The sequence below is a fragment of the Protopterus annectens genome, chromosome 6.part0 (assembly GCF_019279795.1).
Source record: "Protopterus annectens isolate FY-2018-M chromosome 6.part0, PAN1.0, whole genome shotgun sequence".
NCBI classification, from domain to species: Eukaryota; Metazoa; Chordata; order Ceratodontiformes; family Protopteridae; genus Protopterus; species Protopterus annectens.
This window is the reverse complement of record NC_056737.1, coordinates 1,411,405,971-1,411,429,223: the sequence shown is the minus strand read 5'-3', so window position 1 is coordinate 1,411,429,223 and position 23,253 is coordinate 1,411,405,971. Positions and strand designations below refer to the sequence as shown.

The 23,253-nt window shown below is 38.7% G+C and overlaps 1 protein-coding gene across 1 annotated transcript in view; it reads left to right on the top strand.

The window, feature by feature from the left end:
• The window catches only part of LCT (lactase), a 773,291-nt gene that overhangs the window by 230,629 nt on the left and 519,409 nt on the right, over positions 1-23,253 (top strand). Inside the window, exon 6 of the mRNA XM_044073664.1 lies at positions 3,865-4,585. Within this exon, the coding sequence (XP_043929599.1) occupies positions 3,865-4,585 (721 nt within the window). The remainder of the gene's footprint in view (positions 1-3,864; positions 4,586-23,253) is intronic.

The following is a 23,253-nucleotide window of genomic DNA, read 5'->3' as shown; positions in this document are numbered from 1 at the left end:
ACTTCTGGCATTGAGCAGCATTACCCTTAGTTTTTTCCTTTTTGTGTTCTAGGGTGGTAGGTTTAGAATTTGAGCCTTGCCTAAAAAGGCACTATGGGGTGGCAAGAGCCTTTGCCAATATCCGGAATCCCAGGGTGACAGGTGCAAGCCGTCCCTTGCGAAGCAGCGTGGCTTGTCCAGCATGTCATCCCAGGCAGACAGATACTGGATCCCCTTTGAATGACACCAGTGTTTAAGCCAATTGTTAAAGCTGATCATCTTATCTCTGTATTGTGGCATCATTCTTGGTGAAGGTAGGATACTGCTCAAGGTCAGGGTCATACCTGCCTGGGCTACATAATCAGAGAGCTCCTCAATGTCTCTTTTCATGTAGTCCAAGGAGGTACGTCTCAGGTCGTTTACACCAGCGTGGACAATGACTGAGTCATATTTGTACCTGCTGTTGAGAGACCTGAGTGCTTGCGTTATGTGGCGGATTCTAGCGCCCGACAGGCAGCTTACTGTGACCTTCTCCTTACTCAGTCTGGTGAGCGGGACATCAGTGTGTCTGACTATGGAGTCACCAATGACTAGTGTGTCTGGCATTGTGTTTGGCCTTAAGGGCTGTGACTGTTTGACACTCTGACTGTGAGGTCTATGTGTTGCGGGTGTTGTGTTCTGAGGTGGTGGTTGTTTGGGTGTCTGCTTTGGTGGCCTCTGCTGTTTTGGTAGATTTTTGATCAGAGCCTCCGAGTATGTCTTTGTGTGTTTATGTGTATGATTTGAGGTTGTAATGGTACTATGTGAGACTGGGTCTATAGTGTGTGTGGTAACCTTCTCCTCCTGACTGGTCTTGCCAGTCCTATGTTGAGAGAGCTCAGCCTCCAGTTTGGCCGTATAGTTGCATCCCTCGCATGTATTTGTGTTTTGTGGGAGGAGGAAAGGGTTGTCTGTGTACATGAGGCAATTGAAACATTGCCTCAATATTCCCAGGTTCACCAGCTGAGCAGGAGAGGACACTAGCAACTGATCGCTCGACATGCTAGAAGGGTAGACGAAAAACTTTAAAAAAGATTCCGGGGACGTGGGTGACCGAGAAATGGGGGTTGCCTTTTGGGGTACTATCTATGACAAGAGTGCCGTATCAAGGTAATAAGTACTGTAGGAGCAAGTGCTAGGTTTAATAGATAGAGAATAGTCTACTTGGAGTCAAGTAGAGTTGATCTTTTTAGTTATAGGATACGCTGATTTGATCAGTAGTATAGTTCGAGGAAGGTAGTTTTAAGGGAAAATTTGAAGAGTGGACTTTAGGTAGCCCGAATAGTTTAAACCTGCTTAACCGGCACTGCCCTAGTGTGCAACAGTGGCAGCTCAGCTAAATCGCTCTAAATCGCTAACGCGCTTAGCGTTTTATACCAGGGGGCTGGAAAAAGCTAGAAACTGGCCCAAAACGACCAATAAACTACTAGTTACTGGCTGAAACCTCTTCAGAAGCCCATCTACCCATTCTCTCCAGAAGCCCATCTACTCATTCTCTCTACAGTGATTGACTACATTTTCAGCTTCTAAGTCAATCAGTGAATGGAAAGTAGAGCCACCACCTTGTGATGCAAAACACTGCTTGTATTTTATTCCAAATGTGGCATGTCCCACATAATGCAGTGCATTTGGACAGGAGGAGTAAGACCACACATCAACATGTGAAAAGTACATCCACTGTTCAGTCTACTTCCCTGATCATAAAACAAAGCATTTCTGTAAGTGAAAATATCATGAGCATCTGTTTATCATAATTTGTTACAAGCATTACAAGAAATGATAAAAAGACTATAAGATGCTAGGGATATTTGCTGTAGTCTTTATTCATGATGGAAGTAACATGATAACAGGGGGGCAAGTGCCTTAGTGTTATACTGCCTTATACACTCATGTTTTCTGTCAGCAGTTTTTGTGAGTCAGTGGGTGCCTTCATTTATTGTATATTTTAATCACATCACCGATACTATCACAACATATTATGTTATTATTTTTGCATAGTTACATTACTGTAATGTAGCTACTGATATACTTAACAGATAATGTATCAATAGTCTACAGTTTCATTTTAATTCATGCTGTGAATGTGCAAGCTTATTCAGCAATGTGTATGTTAGTATGATCTCACTTTACACACTTATGCATACATTGCTTGCAATAAACCTGATTATTTTGCATCTTACAATCTTATCTTGCATTCTGTTGGAATTTTTTACCCTGGTTTAATAAGGTCTGTGTAAATGGACTCAATCAAAAGCAGAAATAAATACAAATAAATAAAATACATATAGTTAATAGAAAAAAATGGCAAAAACTTGGCCACTAAAGGAGAAACCGACTGAGATTTCATGACAAATTATAATTTACATTTAGTTAGGTAGTTACAGTAAAAAGAACATATCTTTGTTGACTTTGTTATAGAGTACATAAGCAAAACAAAACATTTCAATGGATCAAGAACCAGAATGTAATACCTTGATACATACTCTTCAGAGATGTTAAATAACCTCCTTAAATAAAATAAAATAAATTAATTATAAAAACAAAGCTGAAATATGCTGATGATTTTGAACTTTACAAATACTTAAAAGCAAAACACACTATTCAAACTTCAAATGATGTCTTATGGTAGTAGTTTTCTTTTAATTTGAAAATCTGAATAAAGTGAAGCATTAGCATCTTCCACTACTCATTCTCTCAAAGCATCTGATAATTGATATGGGCCCATCATTTCTCTCTCCTGAGTTAGTAAAGCAGAAATAATCTGCAGGAGCAAGACGTGCACACCATCTATGTCACGACTTTGAAAAGACGCTGTTCTTCACACTGTTCCTTGGTTCTGGTACCAATCCAAAATGTTAAAAGAGTTTGCAGTGTAGGTGCAATATATTCATTACTCTTTCTGTTAGCTTTATTTATCCTGTTCTCTGTCCTTCTGTCATTTGTGAAATGACAGCCTCCAGTTCTGCTGCATATGATCTGCTCAGATTTCCAGTTACCAAAAACAAGAAAAAAAAATCTAGATGCTGCCCCATTTAAGTGAGTCATACACTGCAAACATGGCTTCAGACAAACCGCAGCCTACCACTCTGCTTGTCAGTTATAGAGGAGGACGAATAACAGAAAATAAATTGAGGTAACCAATAACCACAAAATGCACAAGGACATGAAAAAATAAAAAAAATGAAATAGACAAGGAAATGTCTCTCATACAAATGTTTAATAAACATTTTGTGTGAGAGACATTTTCTGGTCTATTCCATTTTTTTTTTTTTTTTAATTTTTATTGAAATAAACTGACAGCGGCACTACAGCGAGCTCCATGCTGCATGTGCTGTCCGCTAACCCTCCCAAAACTATGGAATTACTGTGTGTGCAGAACAAAAAAGGTAGAGTCAAGGCCAGGGAGGTCATAAAGCTGAATGTATGGCAACAAATATTGTAATTCTTATTTCTGCAGCACACAGAGCCATGGAACATATGCTGTGCATGATCCAGCAAAGAAAATAAATTATTATAAGAATTCAGTCACATGGAAGGTGATAGAAGGCTGAAGCTATAAAGGACTGCTGGAAAGTGGACAAAAAATGTAGTCTGCTTACACAATTCACAGACTGAGGTGTGCCAGTTTGTGGACCTTGTGCTAAACATTAAATGAGATAGCTCTACTTTGTTCATATTTTGATACAGAGGGAAACAACTAAGCTAAAGTATATTTTGCTTATTTCTATGTGTAAAGCAAAATGTGTTTTTTTTTTCAAATTTACTGCTCTAATGAGCATTTCTAAAAATAGAGTGTGATAGCTAGAATATGTTTAATCTTATTATTTTTGTATTTATGTTTTGCAGTCTCCTCTTTCAGTCACACCAACTAAAAACACAAAACCCTAATGATAAGCAAGAACGACAGAGACTCCATGGTGCACAATTTTCATCTTATCAAACAGTTTGGGATAAATTTTCTAACCAAACAGACTTAGAGAGAGACACCTTCCTATCTGACAGTTTTCCTGAAGATTTTCTCTGGGGAGTAGCCTCCGCTTCATTTAAAACTGAAGGAGGATGGGAAGAACATGGAAAGGGAGAAAGCATCTGGGATAAATTTGGCCATGAGAACCAGGTCTATAATAACCAGACTGCCGATGTTGCTTGTGACAGCTACAATAAAATAGATTATGATGCCTACCTCTTGAGAGGATTACAGACTAAAATATATAAGTTCTCACTATCATGGCCAAGACTGTTCCCCACTGGTTACAGAAACAGTCTGAATAAGCATGGAGTTGATTATTACAATAAGCTTATAAGCAATGTATTAGCATCTGGTGTACAACCAATGGTGACCTTGTATCACTGGGACCTTCCACAAGCTCTTCAAGAAACTGGTGGATGGCAGAATGAGAAAATTGTGGATGCTTTTGCAGATTATGCGGACTTCTGTTTTTCTACATTTGGAGACCGTGTGAAGTTTTGGATCACCTTCCATGAGCCTTGGGTGGTCAGCTATGCAGGTTATGGTACTGGCGAGCATCCTCCTGGTATCACAAAGCCAGGAGTTGCATCATTTCAGGTAATAACAACATGTTTTCTGAATGATCTAATGCATTTGATATGCTTACAAAAATCAGTATAGCTCCGTGTCTAACAGTAACTGTACTGTTAATGAAATTTGTTAGATTTGACTTGAACTACATTTATTACATTAGCCACTATTTTCCAATAAAATATTTATGTTGCCATTTTTAATGATATCATGCTATCTCTGTACTTATTTATAGAACAGTGTTTATCAAGGTTTGATTTTTTTTAGGTTTATCATCACTTGTACTTTTTACTTCTGTGTTATAATTAAATTCTTGGAATGCCAATCTTGAGCTCAGTGCAAAGTGCACAGTTTTGACTGCCACTCAGATAATATGGATACCATTCAAAAGTAAACTTGTTGATAAAAAGTTACAACATAAAACTGGTGTGAAATAAAGTAACAGATGTCTAATAGTAAATAAACTAAAACAGTGATATATGAATGCAGAGTAAGAGTTAGGAAAACATGGATTTAGGTGAAACCATGATACTGGCAACATATTACATTGGTTGGAGTGGAGTCAGTGAGTGGGAGATTTGAGTGCAATCATCCCTACAACTAATCAGAAGAAGACCTCCATGTAGGCTGAAAGCACTTGGATATCCGGTACAAACTAATCCCCATTCTCCTCCATGCACTCCCCAGCCCCAGTCCTTCAAACAAACTACTGCAATTTTTCCTCTAACCATTAAATTCAATGTTCACATTTATGGGTGAGTGATGCTGGTTATGCACAGGACACCCCGACAATCACAATATAGGTTCCCACAACTATCAAACATTCCCCCATAGATAGATACCCCCCCCCTGCACTGCTGCCAACCACTCATATGTGTCCAGCCCCTTGCTTGACAGGAATCCCTTGCATTGCTATACACACACACACACACACACACACACACACACACACACACACACACACACACACACACACACACACAGATACAATCAGATTCTGTAACTCCACAGAGTGTTAATGTATTTTTCTTCTACTTATATGACAGAAAGCTAAATGCAGAAAATAAAGATTATACAATAACGTCTCATTACTCTTCAAAAACAAACACACTGATTGGACAGCCCTACCAGCATGCCTGCTGTAAATCGAGCATATGCCAACAGAAAAAAAAATCCCTGCTGCTGAATTATCATTGAGTAGCCAGACTTTCTACTGGCATATTCTGTGAGACAGAGCAAAATATAAACAAAATCTGGTACATTCTGCAAAATTTAACAAATGGAAATCTATCTGATTTTCCTTATATTTTTGTGGTGCCCGTCATAAAAACGGTTTCAATGGTTAAAAAAAAAAACAGCAATGAATATTCTGTCTTCTCTGTTACTTCTTCTGTACTGCACTGATGTACTGTGCAAATGTGGGAATGTAAGTCTCATACACATATGCAATACATCAGCCAAGGGAAGACAAAGTGGAAGAAGTATGAAGTGCCCATATACGGATATTATTTAAGAAAGGTAAGCAATTTCTTAATATTATAATTGTATAATAGCAATAATCCACTCCTGCTTTTGGGACTATTAGGATTTACCCAATATTATTTTTGTTTAATCACTCAGGCTTCACCGTCGTAATCAAACTACACTAACTGTGAAAATCCTAACATATGCACACACAGTTGTGGATTGTTGCTTAAGTATTCTGTGTTAGTGGACTATAGTGGCTACTTTTTCACTGTAGATTATTTTGTGTAGAAACATACCGTATATCTCTAAATTGAAATAAGGGTTTCTGTTCATTTCATTCATTCTTTTTTCTTTCTTTAGTGTGGCAAATGAAGGGCAGCTTTCAGTTGTGGGTAGCCTGTAAAGTTAAATGAATGGATTTCTTACTTAAGGAGCTTAAGCACACTCAGTTTTCACAGTTCTATGGCACTGTGTCTAAAACAGCAGTTTATGAGCTGTTCTTAATATAGGCAGAGTACAAAGGAATAACAAAGTAAGCAACCATCCAGTGGCTAAGTTATTAAATGGTGATTTAAAAAATTAACTGGCAGCAACAGTTGACCCAACTGTTACAGAAACCCAGTGTTTCTGGGACTGTGATAGGTTACAAGAGAAGAAGCAAACTTGATAATGGGTCCTGAGGTCCAACTACCCAGCAATGGAAACTGAATTAGCATAATGCATCTCATTATAACACTGGACTGCATTACTGAGCAACATGAAAAGCCATAACATTAATACCAGACACATTGTTTAGCATGACTTTGTTTTGGTTTTATAGTTGCTTAACTTAGTGTGGTTTCACATTCAGATACAAAATATCAATCATATAACACCTCCAAAGGACTGTAACAAGAAACATGTAAAATTTGCATCATTTTGTAAAAAACAAATGTATAAAATGTAAGATGAGGTTGGTAATATGCTAGTCCCATTTCTGACCACAAAATATGAAAGGCAAGCTATAGTAATCTGCCTTGATGGTATAGCTGCAAGCTATCCTCATTTGTCATTTTAAAAATGAAGTAAAGAAGTGACTTCGAAGGATCCAAGCAAATTTAGATAGATGACTATCCTATTCTACAGTAGGTTGTAATGGTGCAGATTTAGGACTCATTCTACTGCTACTTATAAACCTTCATGCTAAAACAGTCAACGGTTGGCAAAAGAATTATTAAAGCCATTTCCTGTGGCTGTAGTAACTTTCAGCTGTCTACAGATACAACATGGAATACTCGATTTTAAGCTGCATACCAAAGCTTTCATGGGAACTGGCTCTATAATGAACAGAGAACACTAATACCTGCAGGTAACCCCAAACTTAAAATGCTTGAATGAATTCAGATTACTGACATAGAAATGCTATTTTGGAAAGATAACCAGTGATGTATCAGTAATATAATCACTTTAGTAAGCCATAACATGTAGTACTGCTACTAACAGATTTTTTCAGGTTTGTGCAATTGCCATCCAGGGTTCCCTATTGAAATGTTGGCACTCTCCAAGACCAGAAATCCAGGAGAAGAATGAATTTTGAACATCGCTCTTCTTATTTAGATTGCTTTTTTCTTTTTTTGTAGGTGGGGGGGGGTTTGTAGGGAGGGGGCCACCCTGAACTTATATATACCACCTCCGAGATCACCATACCTTGAAGAAAGGGGAATATTCAGTATATGTTAGTATATGTAAGTCCGTTTTTTGGCCATTCAGTCTCCATGTTTTGGGACTCATTCCAGCAGGTCCCAACATTTCAAATGGTTACCTGCTTGGCCGTGATCCTAACCTCTTGTTATTAACAAAATCAAAGTATACTGGTCAGAAAATTACTGAATGCAAAGTACATTGTTTAACTGAAGTGACTAACAACAATGATGAAATAGCTGATAATAATGCAGCAGCTTAGGAACTCAATCTTCCTCGCTTTTATGGTGATTGCAGCACAAACATGGGACTGTAACAAACAGAGTAAATATGTCATTTGAGGATTACTGTTATATTTTCCCTACTCCTCTAGAATTGAAGGATTAATATTTTTTTTAATGATTGGCGGTTGTGATGACTTGCCTGTTTTCTATATGCCCATATTCTTACATTGTCTCATTCATGTTCATAGGTTCATAGGTTCATAGGTGTGTACTAGGCTAATGGCCCTGGAGCCTTTACAAGCCTAGCCCATAGGATTACCCTGGCATCATGCCACCCGACCTTAGTTCCCAGTGCCTCTGTCGAGTAGAGCCACTGGAGTGATCCCCGGGTTGAATTTTCTATTTCCCATCCACTCATCAAGATTTCTCTTGAAGAGGGCCAGTGAGGTGCTCTTTTTGACATGTATGGGAAGTCTATTTCATAGCATGGGCATTCTCTGGGTTATGAACCTATCCCTCCAGCTTGTTCTGTTGATTGTGGTAATGAGGTTGAGGTCTCTGTAGCAAGTAGTGCATTCGGATTGGGATTTCTTTAGATGTAGCATTTCTAACAGACATAGGTTTGTAAGTCAAGCAGAGATCGCCTCTAGGCAATATGAGACAGAGAATAGTTGGAGTTTTTTGAGTCTGTCCATATAGGACAAGTGTTTAAGGCCTGGGATCCTCTTTGTGAGGTACTTTTGCAGCCTCTCCAGTTGTTGCAGGTGTCTAGTGAGGTACATGCAAAATAGGGCATTGTACTCAATGATTGGCCTAATGAGGGAAGAGTAGAAGGAGACAATGACCTTTCTTCCTGGATGCAAAACCCTTAATAATGAGATGTGCCACAGTGGCAATGTGGTGGTCAAAAGAGAGGTTGTTGTCAACCTGTGTTACCAGATCTCTTATAATGTCTTCTGTGTTCAGTGGGCTACGATCGATGTGGCAATTTAGTGTGAACCTGTTTTTTCCCAAAGGGGATGACGACACATTTTTTGGCATTGAGCTCAAGGCCATGGTTCCAACACCAGTCGTTGGTCTCAGTTGGGCCTTTCTGTAGGATGTCAACATCACTTGGGGGGTTAATAATAGCTCCCAAGTTGCAATTGTCTGCGAACATTGTCAGCCAGAGTCCCTTCATGTTGGCCTGGACTTAAAAGTAGATACCAGACAGGAGAGGACCCAGGACCGAGACCTGTGGGACTCCACTCGTGACTGTTCGGCAATCTGACTTGGAGTCAGCTATTTTCCCACTGTGGGTTCTATCTGTGAGCCAGTTTGCAGCCCACCTAGTGATGCTAAAATATGCGCATACACACCCACCTGTTCATTCATACAGCACATTCATATTCATTTATTTATTGACATTTGATTATCAGGAAAATCTGACTGGGTAGAAGCCCATTTTCAGAGGAGGCTCAGGAAGAAAAGTTCCAAATTATTACAAAACATTTTAAGAACAATAATTTTACAATCTTCAGAAATAAAATAAAAACATCTTCACCTTTAAATAATTATAACAAATTAGACATAATATAAAAACATTGGTCAACAATCTATAAGAGGTATATGACAATCATTTAATATTTAGAGAAATTTGAGACACTTTATTGAGAAATTAAGGTAAGTTAGTGTAATACAAGTAAGGATTGCAATATGAACTGAGGAAAAAACAGGCTTCTGGTATATTTAAAGAGAAAGTCAGAGAAGAGACATAGATAGTAGTAAGGAAGTAAGTGAAGAAGGGAGAGTAAGGAGGTATAAAGGATGAAAAGGCACTTGTTCACATTTAGGGCTATAGGTTATCCTGGTTTTGAACAAAAACAGAGACAGATTTTAGCTAGGAAGTCTTTCAGAGTGGTTTTGAAAGACGGAGGGTGGGTATAGACCTGATGGATACAGGTAAGAGTTCCAGGCCTTAGCAATCTTATACAAGAACAGGCAAAGCCCAGCAGATTTGATAGGTTTGTAGACAGACAGGAGTTTTTAGTCACAAGATGGCAATGACTGACTGGGAACATAGTTGTGTTGAATGTTTTTAGTGCTGGACAGGCAGACGGACACTGGATAATGTTATGGGTGGTAAGAAGTTGTGTATATGCTATCTGATGTGGCAGTTCTAACTAATTTAGGCTTTTCAGTGCTATATTGTAGTGGGTTCTGAAAGGGATATGTGCTGCAAATTTAGCAACTTTGCTATAGCATTGTTCAAGTTTCAATTTTTTTGTGAAGCCTGGAGGTTAGTAAGGATGGGAGTGCCATAAAGAAGACTAGGGAGGAGATAAGTAGTGGCAAGTGTAATTTTAGTTGCATCGCTGAGAACATTTTTGCCTCTGTATAGCATCCCTAGTTTTCGATGAGTTTTTCTTTATGCAATTTTGTATATGCAAGTCAAATGTAAGATTACAATCCACTGTCACCCCTAATAATTTGGTATGAGAAGTGACTTCAATCATTGTATTATCAAGAGAGAGGACGTTAAATTTAGTTTTTTTTTTCATGAGAGAAAGATTTAGGGAAAAAAGTACTAGTTTGGTCTTTTTTGGGTTAAGCATGGGTTGTGAGTTACGAAGCCATGTTTCAGTGGCTGCTGAAGCTTCCTAAGTAATTTTTTGGAGGTGTGCCACATTGTCAGATGTGCAAATGAGAGTGGAATCATCTGCATGTTGTATTAGAGTGGCATGTTTTGTAGACGTATACAGTGTTGGTGAAAATATTGAAGAAGAGGGGACCAAGTATAGATCCTTGTAGTACACCAGTGGTGACTGGCAGGTAAGGAGAGAGTGTAGAGTGCCATTTTTCTCACTGATACATATTAGACAGTTAGCTTTTGAACCACAGAATGGTGGGCTGAGGGAGACCTAGTGAGGACATTTGAAGAAGTTTGTTATGACAAACTATGTTGAAGGCTTTAGACAAGTGTAGAAATAAAGAAGAGACTAGTTTGCCATTATCTGTAGCTTTATTTATTACCACCCTCAGGTCAATTTATAACTGAGAGCAATCACTTTATAGCCAGAAAAAAACAATTAATAAACAGATGCAAGTAAAACAGGTTTTTCTGTCATTTCCTGAGACTAAATACCAGGCATATGCAGTATAGTCTACCGGTCAAGCAAAAGGAGACAGTAGCCAGCTTAGTAAGGGGTCCTACTATTTCACAGAGCCTTTCATTCACAGATCAGGCATGTATTTAACTGATTAAAGTTAATACACAGCAAGGTTCTTCATGATAAATATGCATACATAAAAAAATGACAAAAGTCTCAGTAAACGTGTAGGTGTAGGGCTTTGTGACAGAGTTCCCAATATTGAGGTCAGATGTAGTGGCTGCAGGCTGTGTAACAATAACAAAAATATTGGTAAACTTGTAGGTGTAGGGCTTTGTGACAGAGTTCCTGCAATATTGAGGTCAGATGTAGTGACTGCAGGCTATGAAATAATAACAAACATCTTGGTAAACTTGCAGGTGCAGGGCTTTGTGACATTTCTCCTACAATATCAGAGTCAGATGTAGTGACTGCAGGCTATGAAACAATGACAAAAGTCTCAGTAAACTTGTAGGCATGCCTGCATACATGCATATATGCGCAAGGATTGTCCGTCCATTCTTATATTCAAAACAGTACACGGCACACTTCAATCAGTTATTCAGTAATCACAAATGAAACTGTTATTTGTATAATCCAAACTAAATTAAAGGCAAAAATCTTGGTTGGCTGATTCTGAATAAATATGGCTAGTAATGGTGGCCTATAGTATGTGAGCTATGAGGACTGAAAAGTAGGCATGGCCAATAATCAAAGGCAGATTTTACTAAAAAAAAAGCTGCACCTGCTGCTAGTATAAGGTATTTGATGGTGACTTATTTAGAAGGCTGTATGGTGTTTAAATTAATTCACAGTAAATCTGTGAAAGGAAGAGGGAAAATAGTTACACCAGTGGAATAAGGCCTGGGTGACCTGAGTTCAGCTACTGGAATAGGCTGTTAATGATGACGCTGGGAGGATGGGGGTGCCTATCTTAAGGAAGGAGGTAGTCTCAGGATGGCTCAACTCCTCACTTTCAACCCAAACACTGTCAGAGGGCAGGGATGAAGTGAAAAGTGTAGGGTCTAATGCAAGGTACAATGTGGCCATGGCCACCCAAGCTAGTAACTGTATCTCTTTATCAGACAGGTGAAGGAAAGTACAGGCTGAAAGAGGGGTGTAGTCAGTCCACACTATAATGTAGGTTACTATATTTCCTCCCAAGAAGAGGAGTTATGCCCAACATACAAGGTCTTTGTCATCATAAGCTTAGTCAGTACCTTTGAATGTATAGTTCTCATTGCTGAAATGATGACAAGATCATCAAACTCCCAGACATTGCCTGGAAGATGGCCCTAGTGGACCTCGCTGTCTGTAGGAGGCCTGATAAGAATGCTTGATGGTCAGCAAGCAGAGGAGAAAAGAATCTGGAAAAAAAAGACTGAACAGTAGACTACAAGATGGTAGAATCGACACATGATCTGCTTCTGAGAACAGCAGCCGTTAGAAAGCAACAGAGGCAATATATTCTGTTAACCATTATTTTCAGACTCCGAAGAATAAAATCAAAAAAGAATGTTGCCATTAATGGGACACTAAAAGCTACAGAAAATGTTGCAGCTTCTACTTTTGCATATTCTTCTCCAAATAATGCACACCTGGATTAATAAGTGGATAGTGCTGTAGCATACAGGGATAAAGTCATTATTAATGGTGTGACGGCCTCCCTTTACCCCGGGCCACTAATCAAAGAGCCTCAATCCTCACCACTGATACTGGTGAGAGATGGGCACTAAAAACAGAAATTAATTTACAAAGTGGTGAGGACTGAGGCTCCTTGATTAAATAAGAAACTTAAATGTGGGGCATGCGCTCACTGCACCCACATATGTAATAGTAAACATGTATATATCTCCATTAAGGAAAGGTATATACAAGCTAAGAGTTTTACAAACTGTAATAGTAAAGGGGTTATCAGTTTGGACCAGTGTAAAATATGTTGGGCATTTTATGTGGGAAAACTGAGAGAGCCTTAAAAAGAAGGATTTATGAACACTTCTTTGATATGAAGAAAAAGGACATGACAAATGCACTATATAAAGGTACACTAGAGTGTAAAAAGGCTACATTCAGTATTTTGTTTTAAAAAAGTTGTACAACACCCAAGGGGAAGGCCCTGGGAGACTAAAAGTAAATATAGACATTGGCAGTTCATTTTGGAAGCCAACAGATACCCATGTTTAAATGAAAACATCTCCCTGGCCCCAGTGTTAAACTTCGGTCTGCCAGGCTCTAAATAATTTATTCTAAGTACTGTGAGAGGTTACATTTAAATATATAACATATATATCTATATCTATATATATCTATATCTATATATATATATATATATATATATATATATATATATATATATATATATATATCTAATAGATTTTATAGGCTGTTTCATCATTTTTACAGTTTTTATATATTGTTAAATATTGTTATACAATATATATATATATATATATATATATATATATATATATATATATATACATGTTATAGTTTTTTGAGGACAATAGAATGAAAATGTTTTTTCAACAAAAATACTCGGCACAGCAATTAGGACTTAGAAAAAGTAAACAATTCAAAAACACAAAATACCTTTTGAATTCATAGGTTCATAGGTTGGTACTAGGCTATCTGCCCAAAGGCATTTATAAGCCTAGCCAGAATGTGCTGGCTTTCACCGCCCCCTTAGATTAGTTCCCTGTGCCTCTGTCCAACAGAACCACTGAAGTGATCCCTGGGGTAAACTTTCTGTTTCCCATCCACTCGTCAAGGTTTCTCTTGAAGAGTGTTAGCGAGGAGCTCTGCCTAATGTAGATTGAAATCTTGTTCCAAAGCATGGGAAGTCTCTGGGACAGGAATCTATCCCTCCAGCACGTCCTATTTATTGTTGTGGTGAGGTTTAGATCCCTAGAGCATATGGCTCGAGGGGATATGGTTTTCTTTAGGTGGAGCATGTCCCTCAATTCTGGTTTGGACATGGCCTTGTATGTCAGGCAGAGATCACCTCTGAGTAGGCAGTATGCAACCGAGTACAGCTGGAGTTTCCTCAGTTGAGCTGCATACAGCATCTGTTTGAGGCCAGTGATCCTATTGGTGAGGTACTTTTGTGGTCTTGCCAGCTGTTGCAGGTGTCTTGTAAGGTGCATCCCAAATGGGGCATTGTACTCTATGATGGGCCTGATGAGTGATGAGTAGAGGGGCACAATGACCTCTTTTGATCTGGATGCGAACCCTTTTGTGATTCCGTGGGCCACATAGAAGGATTTTCTAACCACTTTGGTGATGTGATTATCAAAGGAGAGATTATTATCTATTTGGGTCCCCAGATCCCTTATTACGTCTTCCGTATTTAGGGGACTACCACCTATGTGGTAGTTTGTGGGTACTTTGTTTTTTTCAAAGGGGATGACTATGCACTTTTTGGCATTTAGCTAGAGGCCATGATTTTGATACCAGGTATCCGTCTCAGTGAGACCCTTTTGGAGGATGTCTGTGTCAAACAGATAGTCAGTTATAGTCCCTAGTTTTAATTCTTCTGTGAACTTGGCCAGCCATAGTCCTCCTGTACTTGCCTGTACCTCTGAGAAGTATATGCTGAACAGGAGGGGTCCTAGGACTGAGCCCTGGGGAACGCCACTTGTAACCAATTTAGAGTCTGACCTAGCTCCCACAACTCTCACCATGTGGGTTCTGTCCGTGAGCCAGTTGGCAACCCATCTTGGGATGTAGGGGTTTATGTTCAGGCTGGTGAGCTTGTCTATAATACCAGAATGGGGAATGGTGTCAAAGGCCTTTGTGAGGTCTAGGTAGGCTGTGTGTACCACCTTTCCCTCATCTATAGCCTTTGTAATGTAACTGTCTCAAAGAAGTCCACCAGGTTTAGGAGGCATGATCTGCACTTAACAAAGCTGAACTGGGTAGGGTCCAGTGTTTGGAGTTCTCCAATGTCTCTGTTAATGAGTTCCATGATGATGCTCTCCATAGCCTTGCAGACCAAGCTAGTTAGGCTTATAGGGCGATAGTTCCCGGGGTCTGTTGTGGCTCCACTTTTGTGGAGTGGAATAACCATTGCTATGTGCCACTCTATGGGTACATAGCCGGTGGAGAGGCTGAGTTTGAGCAGTGTGTTTAGGTGAGGGGTTAGTTCATCTTTGAGCTCATGTAGGACACAACCTGGGACACCATCTGGTCCCATTGATGCTGTGTTTTTGGCTTTTTAGAGGGCTGTTTTAACCTGAGTGCCTGTGATTTCAGGGGTTCTACATTCTTCTGGTATGGTTATGGGCCCTTTTGGGGGTGAAAGGGGGGTGAAGTTTGCACTGAACCTGTCTGCCAGGATGTTGGTGATATCGGTTGGTTCAGTGTATTTTGTGCCATTCTGCACTAACTCTGAGCAGATCTGAGCATTGCAACTTAGATTTTTGACATAGCTAAAGAATGCCTTGTGGTTATCTTTTGAGTACTTGGCAATTTTTCTTTCGAAGCTAGCCTTGGATGATTTTATGAGAGATCATAGTTCCTTGCTGATACTGATCAGGGATGTCTTCCCTTCTTGGGATTTTACTCTTTTCTGTTCTAGTTTCCTCCTTCTATTGTATAGCTTGTTTATGGCAGGGGTCCACCAGACCAGTTTCATTTTCTTGGAGGAGTGAGTCTTGGTTTTGCTTTGGATAGCACGATCCATGCATTCTTGTAGGTGCCTGTAGAATGCATTAGTAAAGGATTTTGCAACTTGGACAGCGTTATCCTTTAAGCAAGGGGGCTTTGAAATTTTTCCATCTCAGTCTTAAGTAACGTGAAGTTTGCTTTTGAAAAGTTTTTCACAGTGGTTTCCTTGACCGGGGGTGGGGGAGGAATGTGAATATCCAGAGTGATTTGTTTATGGTCAGATCTAACCAGCAAGGAAGGGGTTGACCTCCGGTTTGGAACACCTTTCGCCCATGTTGGTGATGACCAGGTCCAATATGTTGTCACCTCTGGTGGGAGTGTTGACCAGTTAATCCAGGGTGTTTGAGTTTATAAATTCTGGGAAATATTGTTCAAGGGAGTTAGTACTTGAGTAGTTCTCCCAGTTAATGTTTGGGTAATTGAAATCACCCAATATTAGGGTGTTTGGTAGGACCTTTATGTTTCCCAGTGCTTCCAGAAATGTGGAATGGGGGTCCTGGGACATGGTCGGTGATCTATAGCAAGCTACAATTTGAATTGCAGTTTTGCCTGTTGTTAGTTTCCAGTGGATGATCTCTCAAGCATTGTGCTGTGCCACTAACCATGAGGTGTGGGTATCCTTGATGAATATGGATACGCCCCAGCCTTTTGTATTTCGGTCCGGGTTCTGTGGCCAAAATGTATGGTATGAGTTGTAGCCTAGTAGTGCTGGGGTGCTCTCCAGAGCCTTAAACCAGGTTTCTGTTACTGCACATATATCGTTTTTCTTCATACTGAGGAGTGCCTTGAGTGCGTGCACTTCTGGCATTGAGTAGCATTGCCCTCATTTTTTTGTTACTTGTGCTATTTACGGCAGTGGGTTTGTCTTTTGAGCCTTGCCTAAAAAAGGCACTATGGGGGTGGCAAGTGCCTTGGTCAGTATTCGAAAGCCTAAGGGTGACAGGTGCAAGCCGTCTCTAGCAAAGCAGCGTGGCTTGTTTGGTTGCTTTTTCCAAGTCCTAATTGCTGTGCCGAGCATTTTTGTAGAATTTTTGGTTTATTTGTTTTATGAAAATGTTTTTTAACATATTATCCTTTTATTTATAACACTGTATATGATTTCATCATTATGAAAAGGATTGGGTGAAGGATTTGTTTATGGGTGCATAAAATTGCTATGTAATTGTTATATATTTATTTGGCCTTTAGAGGGCAGCAGAGGTTCATTTGTCATATAAGTCACAGTAAATTATATTTATATTTTTATATAGGATCACATTTTTAGGTTAATAAATGTTAACAGTTTATTTGTAACCATCTTGTTGCTCATAGCTTTGTGTATTAAGTGATGCACAATTATGAATACGTATTAGAGTTATATATAAGGATTTTTAAGTAGGCTAGATATACAGGCTTTTTTAAATTAGGTGTATATTTTTTTAGGAGTGAATAATTAATCAAGTATTTGGTAGAATTAGATAATTGTTTATACTATATAAAGGTTTAAGAAAGGTTAATGCAGTATCTGATGAAGTCCTATGTAAGGATGAAAAATGTGGTGATACTGTTAAGTATTTTATGTTTTGTAGTATGGAGACTATCAAAAATTCATTATTTTATTTAATTCTTGGGCTGTTTATTGAATATTTGAACCTGGTACACATACAGTGCCCTTTGTGTGTTTGGTGGGTATATCATGAAATGTTTTACACAATACTATTAAGAACAAAAATGATTTTACTTAGATTTTTTACCTTTTAGTGTATTTCTAAAGATTAATGACATAAAGTGGAGTATATGCTTTACAGTCCACCCACAGGTTTAATAAAGTCAACAAAAGTCCACTCTTTCTTAGCTACTTTTTCTTGTAAAAATTATATTTCAGTTAAGTGATTGATACTTTATAATTTCATATGTATTCACTAATGTCTGCGTTGCTGGTTTCCTTCTTCCTGTTCATCTCCATCTTCTAACACCAGACTCTGGTTCAAGTTCAGGCACCTCTGATTCCATTGGGACACTGGAAAATGTTTCACTGTGAAAGTCTATTTATGAACTTTGTTGCCAGAAGAATAAGAAGCAGAGTCCCCTTCTGTTTGATGCTCACTTTATTGTTGGATAAACTGTTGTATTTTCTCCTTAGCCAGTTCTGTGTCAAAAAATGTCTTTGATCCTCCAGGAAAAAATATTCTGAAGACAGCTGAATAGAGAAACTTGAATCTTATGCCCGCTCTCAAAATTCCCTGATTATTGAGATAAATTTGCTTCTCTGCTGACTGGTATAAAGTGAATAATCGTTTTCCACAAACACTCTACTGTCCCCAATTTTTAATATTTTGCCACTCTGCCACAGTTTCGTTCAGATCAACTCTTTCTGCTGGCATCTTTAATAATACAGATCATATCTGTTTTTCCATGAACAGATTTGGAGCATGTACTTAATGTGCCCTTTTGGTTAGCAAATTCTGCTGTGGAATACCAGTCCAATTGTTTATTTGTACTTTCATAAAATCAATCCCATTTATCATCTAAATGGGAATGCCCATGTTATACTCCAACATAAACCACTCTAATCCACCTCTCTTATTACACTCTACTGTAACCAACTCATATTCTACCTTATCTACTGCTTCATCCTTAATCTTAATTTTATATTCCCATTCCAGAGTCTGAATTCCCTCTCTAATATCCATCTTACTATGCTTACATTACATATAGTATAACTCTTAGTCTCCCCTCACAATACATTTTTACATAATCCTGATAGGACCTAGCAGCTTTATGTTTTACAAATGTCCTTTCTAAATACTCTGTCAAAATGTTTATGTATTCTGTAATTTTTCAGTCTACCTAACTGCCAAGGACTAGTTGCCATGGTCAATATGTACTCTATGATCTTTGACAAATTGTTTATTCTTATATGAATATGTTTTTTCTGTACATACTATTGTGTATTTTGTTTTTGCAATACCATAATCATTTAAACTGTAACTCATTGTGACTGTAATTCTTGGAGCTTTTCTCCCAGGGCCACCATTGAAAACGGGCTCTTTATTGGCCCAGTAGACTACCCTGGTCATCAAACTTAAATAAATAAAATAAATAAATACAGTCTGTCCCTTCCAGTTTCTCTGGTACAACTGAAAATCTCAGGCTTTCTGTGTGTGCTCTGTCTTTTACCTCTGCCATTTTTTGAAACAGCTCTTCTTGAGAAATCGCATACCTACTAATAACCGAAAATCCACCACAGAACTCCAACAGCAATGCGAGTCCGGTCACAATAAAGGAGGTCTTCAATGATTCAAAACGATGCAGCCATATACACAACAATACTTTATTCCACTATAAATCGCATACCTAGCCAGCCCTTTTTTCATTGCAACCTCTGATTTTTGCAGTTTTATCGGTTCATCTAAATATCTAGTCAGCTCCGTAAGTGCTTCATTTATTTTAATCACCTCTGAGTACATTTATTTTTCCTCTAAATTACTGGTAGCCATCTATTGTATCAAAGCTGGAGCTTGAACTCCTTTTTGCTGAACAGCTGCAGGATTCTTCCCAGTCAGTGTTTTCTGTCCACCTTTTACAATTGATTTTCTTTCAGGTTCTCTAAATTTCTTCCTTGCTGGCATCCAGGCAGTGTGCTTAGTAGCCAGTAACTGAATTTTACTCAAGCTAGCAGAAGTAATAGTTCTTACTTCTCAGTTTCTTTCCTGAACACTGGGAGAGCTGAAATTAAGCTGTTGATCAGTGCACAACCATCTTGGAAGCCCCATGCCCTTGATTTTTCTTAGTAAGAAAGAATTGTGGGCATTCAAGTTGTGTCATATGTTTGGACAGGTTCGCACGGAAGGGTGAATTATACTCAGTGGTCAACCTGATAAGTGTGGAATACAGTGGCATGATCACATCCTTGGACATAGATGCCATACCCTTATTAATAAGCTGTGCAATGAAAAAGCACTTTCCTACAATATATGGATATGTGGTGGTCCATTGCCTATATAGGTTCCCAGTTCCTTTCCTACTGTATCAGTTCTCAGGGATGTGTTGTCAATGTGTTAGTTACAAGGAACTTCTTGCTTGCCAAAAGATACTGTTAAGTATTTCTTGGCATTTAGTTTTACTCCCTCTTTTACACCAGCTTTTGGGTTGGGAAGGCCATCTTGGTGGATTTTGGTGTCCTCTGAAGAGTATATAATGACAGCAAGTTTACAGTACACTGCAAATTTGGTCAGCAGAAAATCATTAACAATAGCTTCCACCTTCAAGAAGTAAATGCCGAAGAGGAGTAGCCCAAGGATTAAACCCTAGGTATGCCACTAGTGATTGGTCTTGTGGGGGAGGTACAGCAGCCTACCCTGATTTCCTGGATTCTGTTTGTGAGCCAGTCTGTTATCCAATGAGATGCATAGAGATTAGCATTTAGCTGTGATGGTTTATCTGTGATACCTGCATGTGAGATGATGATGAATGCCTTTGCGATTTAGATATGCCGTGTGTACTGATTTGACCTCATTCATTGCTTCAGTTCATAAGTTCATAGGTGAGTACAAGGCTGGGTGCCCTTGTGGGCCATTTTAAGCCTATCCAATTTCTCTCAAAGGTGAAAATTAAACTCTACACCTTCTGTTTGAAAGGTAAACACCTTAACCATTATGTCAACCCCAACCCCTTCTTCCTTGAGTAACTTTCGCAATTAACTCATTCAGGTTAAATAGGCAAGACGTGCCCTCAAAAAATCTAAAGTGATTTGGGTCGAGTGTTTATAGGTTACATATTTCCTTATTTATTAATTCCATAATCTTTTCATAGCATTACAGAATATGCTGGTCAGAGTATGGGCCTATAATTTCCCAGGTCCATTGATGCTTCAACTTTGTGCAAGAGGATGACAGCTGCTGTCCTCCATTCAGCTGGAGGAAAGTCTGTTTGGAGGCTGATATTAAATAACCTTTGCATAGGGTCTGACAAATCTTGTTTCAGTCTGACCAATAAGCATCCTGGTATGTTATCCAGATCCATAAAAGTGTTTTTGGCCCTGGATAGTGCCTCAAGGACTTGTTCAAGGGTGATCTTTTTTGTGGGGGTGTATAAATGCAGGTGTGAGAGCTAGGAAAGTTGGAGGGCTGAGATGGTAAAGTTAGACCTAAAATTCTCTTCTATAAGATTGGCTATGTCATCTGAGTCAGGGTATGTGGTATCATTTACTATTAACTCTGTACTGTGCCAGGCATTGTTCCTGTTGTCAACATAGTTAAAGATGGCTTTGCAGTTATACTTTGCCTGGGTAGCAGTTTTTACCTCTTGCTTTGGTTGATTTGATCAGTGTCCATAGTTCCCTAAGTTTAGCAAGACCATTTTTGTTTTTGACAGTTGCATTTATTTTTACATGTAATGAGTTTTTTTAATTAAATAGCTTGTTTATATGTGGGTTCCACTTAGGGGGTTATTTGTGAATTTGTTATATTTCCTTCAGAAGGGGACAGATATATCTATGCAGCTATTCAGATATACATAAACATTTGACAGTAAAGGATACCGCATAAGCAATGGGATTATCAAGTTGAAAGGGGTTGTTGAATTTAGGCAGGTCATCACTCAGTTTCAGTAGATTAGCCTTGGCATAATATCTGAATACCAAGGTATTGAAGGATGCTCCTGGCTTCAGTCTTAAGGTGTATGTGACTGATTTGTGGTCCAATTTCAGCAGACAGGAAGTTACATTTAGTAGGGAACAGAGCTGTCCTATACTGGTCAGGAAAAAGTCCAGGATTTTATCACCTCTGATTGGGGTGCTGAATAACTGGTCCAGAGAGTTTATATTGATGAAGTCCAGAAATCTCAGGGTCTACATGTCAAAAGATGTATACATCTCCCAGTTAAAGGAGTGGTAGCTGAAGTCCCCTAGGAGAATGGTGTTTGGCTTAATGCATAGAGACTTCTTACTACTTAGGTAGGAGTTATGGTATGAGGGGGACATAGAGGGCTAATATAGTTAGCTATGATGCATTAAGGGGTATCTTGCTAATGGTAAACTGGATGTGGAGAAGTTCCAGATTGTTATTTTGTTTGACTAGTCTGGAGGAGGAGTGTTTTTTTTACAAATATGGAGGCACCACCATCTTTGTGTCTTCATCTAGTGCAGAGGGCCTTAACTTTTGCCCACCTGAGCAGGGCACCAGACCACTGCCCACTACCTAGGGTTATCACTTGTCCCTTTTTACACAAGACAGTTTAGACAGCTGATCCTGTGGAAAAAACATGAAAAATGGCAAATGTACTGAGAATTTAGGAAACAAATATTTCATAAGCTTCCTCTCATAGTTACATAAAGCAATTATTTTCTATGTAAAACACAATAATATAATATATAATAACCAAAACAACTGAACTTCTATAAAACTAAGCTTTTATTTTGACAACAAAGTGAAATCCAGTCCTTTGCACTATTTGTAGGTATGATGTGTTCTGCAAAATTACACATTTCCATAAAAATGTCCCACCTTCGGCATTTAAAAAGGTGGCATCCCCACCACCACCATAAATCTTTAGCATCATAAAATTTTGAATAAATTCAAGAATTGTTGTTGTGATTTTTAATTGCAGACATCTCATAGTTTTTAATTTTCTTGACCCCCAAATCATAAACCATAGTTTGGCTCCAATGCACACCAGCATTAAGCTCTGGTAAATACTTGTTCTGTATTTCGTAAGTGTAGATGTGGGTTCCCTATAACCTCTTCCATTTGAGACATACATGAACCCACAGGACAGGATAATTCATCCTACTATACCAAGTCCAACATTAGTCCCTTTTAAAGTCATGAAACACAGATCTTTGCCGTTCAATGCACAACTCATTCTTTATTTTCTAACCATACGAAGTACCTTCCATACCTCTCTTGCACCCTCTCCTTTCTCTCCCACTCACTCTAATACTGCCACCCCCTCTCTTGCTTCTCACAATCTTCACACACCATCTTTAAACCTTCATCACAGACCTCCAATTTTTTAATACCCAACCAAATTTTTCCATACCTGCTCCCAATATCTCTGCCCCACAAACACTTCAATCTCCCTCTCTTACTTCTCACAGTCTTCACACACCATTTCTAAACCTTCATCACAGACCTCCAAATTTTTTTGATACCCAATCAAATTTTTCCATACCTGCTCCCAATATTTCTGCCCCACAAACACTTCAAACTCTCCATCTTTTCATCCTTTAGCTATTACCTTCTTAAACCCTCCATACAAACCTTTTATTGTAAATGACAGTTGTACCAACACCTTTATAACATCTCAAAAAGTCCAAATTACTCTGTCTGATGCTACATGAGTTACCATGCATTTTAACTATCTTAATACCTTTTGCACAGATGATTATACCAAAGCCAGGCTGTCCGATAATCAAATGTATAATTTATCAAAGGTGGTTAAGCTTATTCCAGCTATGCTACCTAATTTCTATTTCAATACAATGTTTTGTCTCAAGCCTGATCTTGTCTTGCTTACACTACTTCAGTTAATGTATGTATTACTTTTTTTG